Genomic DNA, 13,428 nt, shown 5'->3' with positions numbered 1-13,428 from the left:
AAGATACTAAACAGCCGTTAAAGATTTTACAACGTGGAAATGTCAAAATAAAGAGACCTTTATTGTGAAGCAAGTACTTCCGGTGCTAAAGGGTTCATCAGAATCAAAACCAACATTTTAAATTCTGTCACTAATTAAAAGTATTATAAGACACTCGGCCGTTAGTAAAAAATAATTACATTTGATTATAAATGACTATGACGTAATAGTCAAATAATGTAGTAATCTAATATCCATCAACCTTGAGAGGAAAACTTTGATTTAAATTAGGATATTTTAAAGAAAATAAGAACCAAATATCATTCGTTTAAGAAATTCTTTCAAAATAATGTGTTAATTTTACCTTTGTAACAGCTTTTTGTAAAATATATTTAAGCTATTGCCAGTTCCTGTTGGTTTAGTGACTCAGAAATTGACATTTCAAACATTGCAATGTTTGCAATGTTTTCTGGAAGGATTTTCAAAACTTGATCTTATATAAGATATGTATTCCACTAAGTTCAGATGTAATAAAAGCTTGTACTCTATCAGGGGGATTAAGTATTAAAATAATGTTAATTTAATCCTTCTGGCTACTTTTTTTTATTTTTACTCACAAGTGAAATTATTTAAAGAATTGCTGAATCATTGCAACATCACAAAAGGCTAATCATTATACCAATATATCAATGATTTAGGAAAGGATTTGTGACTTTTGTTGGGTTTTTTCCACGTTTTCCTTTATTTATCGTTTTCTGCTGAGTTATCGTGTTAAATTGCATTGTTTTTGTTCTGAAGTGTGACTTGTATTGTTTTGAATCTTAAAGGTTTTTCTAAAAATGTTAAAAAAAGATTTAACAGACCTAAATATGGAGGGAAAAAATAATAGTTTTGGACTGTCTTGGAAAATGTGTGTAAGATTTGAACAGCTCAAAAAGAGTCAAAATAAAAATAAAAATATCCAAATTCATATGCATAACTGTTATTTCTTGCCAATAATCTTATAGTCTAATTTTAGTCTCACAACAAGTAAAACTTATTTTGTAAAAATCAATACTATAAATATCTACTATTTTATAAATTCATATACTGAAAAAATTTTACAACAATTTTAGGCAGAAAACAATCCAGCGCCACATGTAGAATGGCAGATTAAACTCCAAAGCAACTGAAATAATCTTCATTTTCATTTATTCTGTAATCTCACATAAAAATTACAACATTTTCATGAAACTTTAAAAAAAAAAAAAAAATGCTAGAAAAATCAATCAAGTTTGATCTGAACGATACATCCTTTAATTAAACAGGAGAGTACAGAGTAAGAATGAAAAAGAGTTTATTGTCTTAATCTACAGAAGGTACTTTAATTTGAAAAGTAAAAAGTTTACTAAGAGGATTGCGTCTCTGACAAAGACATTTAAGACGTGATCAGTTCATTCCAGCTGTGAAACTTCATGGAAGTATGCCCCCAGCATCTTGACTCCTTGGATGTAATTTGATCTGGAAAACAAATAAAAAGGAACAAGATTGAAAATTATGCAAGATGATAAAACCATTCCAGCGTTTTCCTCAGTGGATTATAAGCCTGGCGGGCCATCAGGCTTAGCATTGCTTATTCATTTAAGTTTTTTTAATGTTTGAATTTTTTTAAGACTTTATAGTTGGTGTTCAGGTATTAATCTTCAAATCTTTCAATAACACATAATTATCAGGTGATATTTTCAAACTTCCTGTTAACTTTAAACATTTTTTTAACTCAAAAACATGGTGGCTGGACGAGTGACCGGGCTTAGCAGGTCTTCTGGGGGAAACCTTGAATTCTTCTATTTACTTCTTAATTTCATTGAAATGACATTTGTTGTGTTCGTGACGAACCTGTTGAGTTTCTCATTTTGTGAGTGAGCTCCGTCGTCGGAGGATCCAACAGGAAGCAGCATGACGTTCCGGCCTGTCGCCTCCTGGAAGGTCAGAGTGACGGGAATGCTGCCGCCCTCACGGGTCAAGTCCGGTTCCACCCCGAAAACTGGACCGCATCAGGCAGACGGAGGAAAGTAACCGTCCATATGAACAAATGAGTAGAATATTGATTTGTTTAGGAAGACGCGTGTATGTAAAGATTTGAACCAACCTGTCTTCATGGCCTTTCGACCAGCCATGTAGTGAGGGTGGTTGAAGTCGGACACCCAGGCTTTGGCCCCGTGGCCCATCGTTACTTTTAGTTTGTTGGGACTTCCCAGATCAGCAAACCTCTTCTGCACGTAATCAACCACCTAAATAATAATAATAAACAGAAACTCTGAGTAAAAACCAAACATGGTGTTTTTAAAACCAAAATTAAACATCAGCAGACAGATTGAAACTGGTTTTATTGTTTAAATGTCCCATTTAATGCAAGATTCAACTATTTCATCAGAATATAAGCAAATTAATTATTAAATATTGTTTAATTGTTAAACAAACTGAATTTTACTGCATATTTCACAGTTAATCTGCATAATGAAGACAGGAAAGGAAGGAAAGGAACAAAGAAAAGACAGAACAAGAAGACAGAAAATGAAAATGGGAGGAAGAAAAGCAAACAGGATGATGGAAAAGAAAGAATAAATCAAGATAGGAGAAGAAAGTAAAGAAGGAAAAAAAGAAGGAAATTAGAAAAAAGGAAAACAGAAATGGAAAAAATAATGCAAGAAAAAAAATTAAGAATTGTAAAAATAGGGAAAGAGGGAATGAGGCAAGAAAAAATGGAAAAAGGGAGGGAAAAAAGTATGCAAAAAAGAAACAGTCAAAGGTGGAGGAGAAGGAGTAAAAAAATAAGAAAAGTTAGAAAGTAAACATGCAAACTAGAGAAGAAGAAAGCAGGAGGACCGGGAGGAACGCGTGAAAAAACAATAAAGGGCAGAAAATGGTGAAAAAGAAAAATAGAAAAGAAGAAAAGAAAGAAGGAAGAACGGAACAGAAAAGAAGAAGAGATAAGTTGGTGAGAAGGAAGGGATGGCAGGAGGAAACAAAAGAATAAAAATGAAACACACAAGCAGGACAACTTAACATTTTACTTTCTCATCTCTTCTTAGCTATTTTAGATTCATATGACTGTTTATTATTTAAAACATTGTATTATCATATTTATGACATATATTTATATATTTAGACATGGCTGACTTCTCTCTCTGAGGTTTTACTGACCCCACATTTACAAAACGCTGCACTAAAATTAATCACTCTGATGTCAAACACATATTTTACCATTTACCTGCTTCTCCACGACTTTGGGGTCCATGTCAGGGACGAGGCGGATGGAGAATTTACCGATGACCTTGCGGGGGATGACAGTCTTGGCTCCAGCTTCAGAGAAAGCTCCCTCGATGCCGTGCAGAGAAAGAGACGGATACCTCCAGCGGTGCATCAGGATTTGCTCCTGTAACGAGAAAGAAGCAAAGTGTTAGTGGTTCTGAATGAGGCAGGGAGAGAAGTAAATACCAGGTTGTTTGCTCACCTTGCTGTCATGCAGCAGCTAGTTTTGCTCCTCGTCTGTGAGAGGAGCCACGCTGTCGTACATCCCAGGAATCAAAATCTTTCCTCTCTTGTCAACCAGAGACCCTGTGAGGGTAGAGAGAACAATGTTAGCATACGAGAACTGTAAAAACGTATAATTACACAATCATCCCTATTTACCCATGAGAGAAATGAGATCAGTCATGGCCTCATGAACCGAGCCGCCAAAGACGCCGGAGTGAAGGTCTTTCTCGCCGCACTGCACCTGAGATTCAGATGGAAATGTAGAAAATGTGTAAAAATGTCAGCTCAGATAAAAAGCTGTTTGTTAGCGTGAATGCTCAATGCACCTTTTCTCCACTTAACTACATCTGCACACTTTGTTCTATTTCAACTATTCAGGTTTTACCAAATTCTGCTCATTCAGGACATTACAGCCACGTCTTTCGGTATTAACTTCTTCTACCGTTTATGAAATATTCAGCATTTTGTGATCATCTTGGGCCTTATTGAAATGAATAGAACATCCAGTAATTTCAGAAAAATTCTGCTAAAAACGTTGCACTCTTTCACAGTTAACTGCTTCTACAAACATTCAGCTAGAAACTTTAAAATGTAGAAATATCCTTCAACTACTTCTGTTTATTTAAACTCTTTCATATCTTTTACAAATTTCATAGAATCCCTCTGCAGGGTTTTGCTTGCATTACGCTCAGTCTTCAGTAGAGGTTTCCCAGTCCAACTCTCCTGCCCATTTCTTTCAGATTGCTGGATTCACGCTGCATTTTTGCATTTTGTTACTGATGAGGTGAATTTACCTCTACAAAGAAATAGCAGATTCCTCTGAGGCCGTAGGTGATGCACGGTTTGGTCTTTCCCAGCCAGTAGTTGTCAGAGATGCAGACATAATCCACGTCTTTGAAAAACGAATCTTTTCGGGAAAACACCAGCTCGTCCAGACCCTCAGACCCAGATTCCTCCATCCCCTCGAAGCAGAACTTGATGTTGATGGGAAGATCCTGAAGGAAAGATAAAGACATGTGGTACTTTCTTTAACAGGTTAGGATGGATCTATGGGCTAAACCAAACATGTTCATTGCATTTTATTCACACAAAATCATTCTTAGATAATGACATTTTAGTTTTGCCTATTTGAGATTTTTTCAGATTGAACCATTTTAGGGCTTCTTGTCACTTTAAATCTAAATAAGCTGCTGCTGGCCACGCCCCGAAATCTCAACGTTTACATTCACGTGAAAATGGCTGCAAACAGATGTGCAATTGTGCAACCATACATCTCTGAAAAGCAGAAGTGGAGCCTCCTGTACAACCAACGAGAATGCAGCAAGTGATTTCTGGAAGGCAAGTCAACAACAAAACTGACCAGCTGACCTAATGTGCTGGAGTTCAGCTTAGGTTGCTAAGTAACAGGCTGGGCTTCACTGGGGTTGCTAGGTGACGGGCAGAGCCTGATTTCTGATGTTACATTCGTTAAGTTTTTGAAACAGCTCATTTTCTAGACACCAATAAACAGCTAATTGTTTTCTTTTTCAGCGCTTTTGTTGTTTTTACACCGTGTTCTAAATTATTATGCAAGTGATATTTTCTCAGATTTTCTCAAATGATCAATGCAAACGATGGTCAGTATAATTTTCAAGACATGAACTATTACAGTACAAAACAACTTTTACTGAACAAAGCTTCCTATGAGAACAGTATTTTTTTCAAAAATAAAAAACTCAAAATGCAATGTTCCAAATTGTTATGCACAGCAGATTTTCTAAACATTTTATGGATTATAAAGAACTGCAAACAGTCATTCTTTGAATGTGCAGCATTAAGTGGTCACATGTACTAAAATCAAAATCTATTTCAATCAAAAACATCTTAACAGACTGAGTTACATGTTTACTTCTTTGATATCACAATTCTTACATCCACTGAAGTTTGTGGAAAGTTTCTGCTTGAATTTCTCTGCAGGATGTCAGAATATCTTCCCAGAGCTGCTGTTTGATATGAACTTCATTCCACCCTCAGATCTTCTGCTTGAGGAAACTCCAAAGGTTCTCAATAGGGTTGAGGTCAGAGGTCAGAGGAGGATGGTGACCAAATAGAAGTACAACATGCAAAATGTAAATTTTGCATAATAGATCCCCTTTAAATCTCAAAGTACCAGAATCACAAGGTCCCTTGATTCTGTTGCCAGGAGGATGCAATAAAAAAAAACACTCAGCAGCACATGTTACGTGCTATAAAGTCATTTAAAGCCCGACTGAAAAATCTCAGGGTTAATTTTTATCTAAAAAAGTTTTCAGTGGGCCGTAAACAGCTGAAACCAGGAAAGTTAAAGGTGATGAAGACGCTTCATTATGAGAACTTTTTCCAAATGTACTCAGATCCAATTCAGAAGTGGATTATCCCTGTGCTAATGTGGGTCAGTTTTCTGTTTTTCTGCCTGCTGACGACTTCAGAGTTCTCAGTAAAACGTCCTGAAATGCAGGCGACACGACTGCAGCACATCCAGCCTTCACATAATGATTAAACCCAGGCTTGGTACTCACATGCTGTCGTGAATTTTTAAACCTGGATAAAAGAACTGTTGTAGGACATAATTTACACTGACTAAGAAGCTCCAGATCACACTCCTAAGAAGTTAATTTCTGAAGGAAGCTGAAGGAGATTTGCGAGAAAGTTAGTTTACAGTGTTTGTTTAAATTCTATATTGTTTTTAAAAAAGTTGCTGAACCTTCCCAGGAGCGGCTGATCTACCAAATAACTCCAAAAGCACACCAACTACTCATCCAGGAGGAAAGAAAAAGAACCAAAAAGAACATCTAATCAATTTCAGATTCTTCTATGTGGGGTGCCACAGGGATCGATACTTGGGTCTCATTCAAACCCACGGAATACGAATCTCAACAAAGTAAAAGTCTGGATTTTCTGCTACTTTTTCATTTTAGTTTGAGTGAAAGAAGACTAACAATATCCTTTTGCAGCATCCTCTGGTACAAAAGAGTCCCTATAAGCCTGAGAAAATAAAAAACATTCTAACTGTAACCCATAAAATTAAGCTTTTCTTGTAAAATATATTTATTAGGTTACAAAGTTGGTTAGTCTGACATTTTAATAACAAAATAAAAACCTTTTCTATAGAAACATTGACTGCTGCTGAAGTATTTTAAAGGAAAATATAGTAACAGTTCAAATTTTGGGTAAAAAACATCAGTCATTCATGATGTTCAATTTAATGGATAGATATTATGAAAATCAGTATAAAATCAATATTTCACAAATGTAACATCTAAGTGAGTCCTTAACTGTTACTTGACATTATCTATATTTTTATTCTTATATTATCTGTAAGTTATAATACAGAAAGACCGGTTAAATATTCTTCATTTATGCTTTTTAAAAATTATTATTATTATTATAGCTGTCCACAAGGTGGCAGCACAAAAGTGTCTGACGAACTAATAGCATGTAAACAAGTGGAATACTGTCGAAACCAACAAATATATAAAAAATAAAAATACTTTAGTACTTTTGTAGTCATTCTGGGTAAAACGTTGACTTGACTTTCTTAGTGAGAAAATAAATTAAATCAGTTTGCATTTCTTTACTTCAGTGTTTCACTAAAATCTTGACATCTATCTTTATTTGTGCTTCCTGACATTATTTCTAAACCATCTCTAAGTAGAGAAAACAGATCAATAATCAATGCCTGCAATCTAAAACAACCAGCTGGATTTAGGTTGAACTATTTAACATTTAAATCACGAAAACAAATCTTGGATAATTTAAAGGAAATGAAGCAAACAAAACTATTTGCTTGCATAACTTTCTGTATGATACATAAACTGGAAAGGAAGCAAAAATACCTGAACATGTGAAGACATACTAGCTCTCACATGCTATGCAATAACATACAGCGGCTGTTTAATCAGAGCATGATCGTGATCAGCTCATGTTTTCCTTGCCAACAGGAGATACCAGACCTGGGCGCCTTGGCATTCAAACAGTCGAAAAAACTTAAGCTGATATTTACTCACACCCAACTCACAATGTCACATTGAGAAGGTTTATTTTTCTTTCACTGAGAAGAAAAGGGGGCTGCACAGTGGCGCAGTTGGTAGAGCTGTTGCCTTGCAGCAAGAAGGTCCTGGGTTCGATTCCCGGCCGGGGATCTTTCTGCATGGAGTTTGCATGTTCTCCCTGTGCATGGTGGGTTCTCTCCGGGTTCTCCGGCTTCCTCCCACAGTCCAAAAACATGACTGTCAGGTTAATTGGTTTCTCTGAAATTCTCCCTAGGTGTGAATGTTTGTTTGTCTTGTATGTCTTTGTGTTGCCCTGTGACAGACTGGCAACCTGTACAGGGTGAACCCCGCCTCTCGCCCGGGACGCAGCTGGAGATAGACACCAGCAACCCTCCCGACCCCATTGGGGAAGAAGGGTGTTCAGATAATGGATGGATGGATGAGAAGAAAAGGTGAAAGAGAAACCAAAACGGTTTTGCAATAGTTTCAACGCACCAATATTGCAACAAAGCAGAACACAACCGTAAAGTGGACAAAAAAGTTGCAGAATCATGAATACCAAAGAACGTAATAGAGTTTATTTTCTTTCCACTTGGTATTTGTGCACTACTTTTCATTGGTTTGACACAGGAAATCCCATTAAAAAACATTGGAAATTGTGAAGATGAGTCAGCACATTCAGTAAACGTAGAAAACTTCAAATTGTGTTAGAAAAAAAGAAGCACAGATCAATCTAATTTATATTATAGTAAAAACCGTACCTGCTTTATCTTTTGGTAGGCCTCGATGCAGTTAAACCAGGCTAGCACCGGGCCCTTGTCGTCAGTGGATCCTCTTCCATAGAGTTTACCTACAAACACACAACTCAGGTTTTATTTGCATCTTTTTCTTTCTTCACTGCCTCCTGTAATTCGATTATAACATCGACTAACTTCACAAAACATTGCAAAAAATATAGAATTAAAATAATTTCCAGTTCTTAATGAAAGCATTGTGTCGCCACCAGATCCTTTATTCTGGTTTAAATGTCATGTTTAGTCTTTTAAGACTAGACAGGAAGCAGAAAGAAGCTAAAGGCTAAACTGAACATCGCTGAGCAAGTAAGAGTCAGAAGGAAGTGAATGTGTTACTTTCAGTCAGCTGATTTTTTACCAAAGAGCAGAATGAAAGCTTCAGCATCGGTTGATACCAGTGGAGACGTTTTACCACCGTTTGATTATAAAAAACAAAGATTTATTCAAACTCCAGCTAACGCAAAACAAAGCAACAGATCCTGGTGTGAAAAAATGTTTGACTCCTCACTTTTTTATCACATTTAAATCCTTTAGATTGTTAAACAAATGTTAATATCGGGGTAAAATAACCTGAACAATCACAAAAAGCAGTTTTCAAATGATTTAATTTATTGTCGTAAGTAAGCCGCTCAGACCAACCTGGCGCTGTGTAACTCCCTCTCTCTTAATTACGACGGATTGTCGTTTTTGGTTAAGTTTCACTCAAATTTGAGCTATCTGAAGACATGACATCGTCTGAATGACTGTTGTATTTACGCAGGCCGTCTTGGTCTGATATTTACAGTAAATTTGTTGATGAACTAACAGAAAACCAGCTTTTGTCACCGACCTGTAGCAGTAAAAATAAAGTCAGCTCAGTTCAACCTGACCTCTGACATCCTCAGATAAGAAAATGCAGCTCTGCTCAGAAAATAAAGTTATCTGAAATGGACTTTGAATATGTGCAGCCATCTAAGACATGATTACACGTTGACAAAAGCACAACGTCGCCAAAATGCAAAGCTAGGTTTGAGAAATTAAAGTAAAAACAGCAACCTTGATCTTTACAGACACGATGGATTGGAGCATTTTTTACCTTAAGCAGTGAAAAGCAGTCAACTTTTCTTAGATGTTACGCTTCAATAGCAGTATGATGGCATAATTTGAAGTCTAATCGTATCATTAGGACATTCAGATATTTTATGTCAGGCAGATAAGATACTGCATGTCTTCAAAATGCAGCCAAAGGTAACACAAAGAAAACAGAAACCTCAAAATTCATCCTTCTGGGTTTAGTCTTACACCTTTAGAAACGATTCCAGACTCTTACCTTGACTTCTAGTAAAGCTGTTTCACTTTCAGCCCTGTGATTTTGCATATTACGTTTCAAAGCTGCTCTGAACGTACCGTCTTTCTCCACCAGGGTGAACGGCTCGGTGTCCCAGCCGTCCTCGATCTGAGCAGGCTGCACGTCCAGGTGGCCGTAAATACACACCGTCTTCTTGGCCGGGTCCGAACCCAAATGGCCCAGGATGATGGGAGGGAGAGGGATCTCCTCACCAGAGGGAAGCTGCGGGAAAAAAACACTGGATATTCAAAATAAACTAGAACTGCAAGCAGTTATAACGTGTTTTTCTGGTATCATACTGGATGTTACTTTAGTCTTTTATAGTCATGTATTGATCATAACCAATAAAAAGGCGTAAAATATAATTAGTAACATAATTATTCGAATCAGCTTGAACTTAATTTGCGTTCTCAGGAACATAAGGAAGGTTAAATCATCACCTTTTGTTTCCCGATGTCCACCAGCTCCACCGTCCCCCCCAGCCTCTCGATATCTTTGGCTGCCATCTCCATCATCTTCTTGATTTCCCCGCGCTTTTCGGGCCAAGCGGACACACTCTGCACAGCGACCCATTCTCCAAGGCGCTGGGAGAAAGAAGAAACTCACGGCTACTCAAAGGCTTTTCAACCGTTCTCTAGACTGAGTAGAAAACCAGCCACTGGAGAGTTAGGCTAAATTTAACAACTGGTTTTACAATAGCAGAGATTGGCACATACCCGTAAAATATAACTAGATCATCTCAATTAAAAAAATGTGCAAAGTGAGTAAGTAAACTTCATTTATTTTAAGTAAGCAGTACTAAATCAAGTAGGACAACCAACACAAAAGAACTATACAAACCAATTTTCCTGTTTGAGTCCTTGTCCTTCTTCTCTCACTTAATTTTTTTTATTTACGTTTTATTGGCCTTTATTTGAAAGCAAGCAGACAGGAAATTGTAATGAAGAGGCCAAAGGTCATCAGGTCGGGATTTGAGCCTGTGACCGAAGCCTCCATGTGTGGGTTTTGTTTTACCCTTCAACACGTCAGCACAGCCTAACCCTAACCCAACTCAACAACAGCTCTCCAACGTCACAACATTACTAATTACATCAAATATTTGACATACATAATCTACACAAAAAATATTTTTGTTTAATGAAATGGAAATTAAAGATTAATTCATTCTCAACCATCACTGTCGTTTGCTTCAAAGAATACCAGAAACACAATACAAAGGTTCTAGGTTGGGACTTTTATATGTAGAATAAATGCAACCAATTGTGTTAATGGCTCAAAAAAACACATTAAGATAAAATGACACATGGAGACTTGTTCTGATGTTCTGCTGCGTGGATGTGCTCCTCTTCATGGAAACGTCAGGATTATTTCTTTATCATGAATCAAATTAGATAAATTACTGGCTCCAGAAAATAAAAATAAAAAACTCAAAAGAAGTTTTTGTACTTGGATGGAGGCAGAATTCAGTCAAAGTGCTTTCCAACACAAGCAGAATTATCAAAAATGTACTTTTTCTGAATTAATCCAGCTCAAATTGAATGAGTTTCACCCTCAAATTATGAGTAACTTAATAAAAGAGAGAATGGATAGCAATTTCATGAAAACTGATTTAAGTCAACTCACTATTTTCTATTAAATGCCATTTTGCATTTACAGTGCAGTGCAGTGACAATAAGTGCCCATACCGAGAACTTAAAACCCAGAAAAAATACCTTAGCAACTACTTTTTAGACTCCTATTCTCCCAACCCAGAAAAGGAATTAGACCAGAGGACAATTACTTGTCTTGGTATAGGAATTATACCACACCTGCTACACAAAGGCTTTGAGTAGCTGTGAATTTCTTCTTTCTCCCAGCGCCTTGGAGAATGGGTCGCTGTTAATTAGTTTTAGCTTTTTAGCTTTTTCTTCTTTCGCTCTTTACTTTGGTTTGTTATTTTGTTTTGTATTTTCTTTTAAATCCTGTAAAGCACTTTGTATTGCCTTGTTGCTGAAAATGTGCTATACAAATAAAATTACCTTAACTTTAATTACCTTTTACATTTAAATACTGGATGATAAATCATACCTTCACGTAGAGGTCCTGGTTTTCGTCCACATATTTGAAAAGTGCTGGGAGGTGAGCCATTTTTCCCAACGACAGACAGGAGCTGAGGGTTTAAACCAGGCAGAGTGGTGAGTTTAACTCTGACTCAGAGCAATTATATGAGAGCACAAAGACACGCCCACCAATAAACCTGCTGACTTTGCACAAACTCCTCGAGTCAAAGGAGAAAATAAATATAAAAAAAGAAAAAGACTCATGTGAGAAAGTTGCATCAGAGACATTTAACTTCCTGCTTGTCATGTGCAACGTAAAGTGAAGGTCTACAGTATTCTGTAGAAAGAGATACTTCCATTATATTCCATTTATAACCAAGAACTTCAGTGTATTTTAGTAGTGATACACCAACACAAAGTAGTAATTATTCTCTTCTTTTCCCAGATTATTTCACTTACAAGACATTTTTTCTGTTTTCAATATTAAGGAACTATATCTTGCTGAGATGTTTCTGGTAAGGTAGTTTTGTCTTATTTTAAGTGTACTAAGATATCTGTACTAGAAACTACAAACCAAAATTACTTTTAATTTGTTTTTTGCAGTGACAAAAATAAAGTAATTGTTAAAATAAAGCCATGAGAAGTCGAGTTTAACTATTCTACAAGACATAGGGACCGATTATGAGGAAGAAGGTATCCTGTACCAATAAAAACAAAATTCAACTTTCTGGCCTACTTGTGAGAAAACTAAATCTCAGAACAAGAATAAATCAGAACAAGTGAAACATGGTGGTGGACGCATCATGCTGTGGTGATGCTGTTCTTAAGCATGGACATTGAAGCTGGAGCTTCAAATAAATCCTAAAGTACAACCAGAGCTACAACTGAGTGGTTCAACCAAAGCACATTAACATGTTAGAATGGCCCAGTCAAAGCTCAGACATAAATCTAGAGAAAAATCTACCCTAAAAGCTTTTTCTTCCAACTTCTAAGTACATAATACTGTGTATTGGTCCGTCACATAAAATCTCAATAAAATAAAATTGTGGTTGCAACCTGACAAAAGGGGCAATATTTCAAAAATGTATAAACAATGTTACAAAGCAACACATATTTAAAGCTGTTCTCCTCCAACTCTGAAAACTCAGAACAAGGAGCTCATAAGTTGGTACAGCGCTAGAAGTACCTACATAAATATCGTAACATGTATTTGGGCTAAAGAGCCTTTAGTAAAACATATAACTTGAACTCAAGTGTTTAAGGTAATCAATATGAAACTGATACAAACTTAAATATTTTCCAGAAATGACGGAGCCTGTTAGAAGGCTAACACAACAGGGGTTAGCAGGCTGAGAGCTCTTACATTTCCTAACTAGCTAATATTTTAGCTTTGACTGAGAAGATGCCATTCCTGACAACGTATCAGCTTTAAAAGAGCTTGTCAATATTACCTGTGCAAGTCAAGCGCTGTTCTTTTGTAAATGCTCCGGTTTCTACATAGAAGGGTAGCTGCAGCACTGGTTTCGGGGTTCCGTTGAAACCACGCGTAAGCGAGTCCGCCATATTGTGAGTGGCACCTTCGCCTTCAAAAGTAATAACATGGTTGCAAACAGTTTTTCCCTGGATAAACAGACCCTTTTATTAATTATTTAATACATGTTGATTTTATGATCAGTGTTACTTACCACTGAGACAAAAATGAACAATATCTGCGACAAATACAAAACTTTTAAAAGGAATTTAGATTAGTTGTACTTAAACCA

General features: G+C 36.5%; 1 protein-coding gene across 1 annotated transcript; it reads right to left on the bottom strand.

Moving 5' to 3' along the window:
* Positions 1-1,153: 1,153 nt before the first annotated feature.
* On the bottom strand, positions 1,154-13,228 carry cndp2 (carnosine dipeptidase 2). Its single transcript, XM_044137639.1, is given in 12 exon segments — positions 1,154-1,479; positions 1,855-2,002; positions 2,108-2,249; positions 3,230-3,394; positions 3,473-3,576; positions 3,652-3,736; positions 4,290-4,490; positions 8,267-8,355; positions 9,686-9,848; positions 10,067-10,210; positions 11,694-11,775; positions 13,117-13,228. Coding segments are annotated over 11 exon segments (1,368 nt in total). The 5' UTR covers positions 11,754-11,775; positions 13,117-13,228; the 3' UTR covers positions 1,154-1,412.
* Between the last annotated feature and the right edge of the window lie 200 nt (positions 13,229-13,428).

The sequence above is a fragment of the Gambusia affinis genome, linkage group LG14, assembly GCF_019740435.1.
Source record: "Gambusia affinis linkage group LG14, SWU_Gaff_1.0, whole genome shotgun sequence".
Taxonomy (NCBI): Eukaryota; Metazoa; Chordata; class Actinopteri; order Cyprinodontiformes; family Poeciliidae; genus Gambusia; species Gambusia affinis.
Note: the sequence above shows the minus strand (reverse complement) of the source record. Positions and strands in the feature narration are given on the sequence as shown.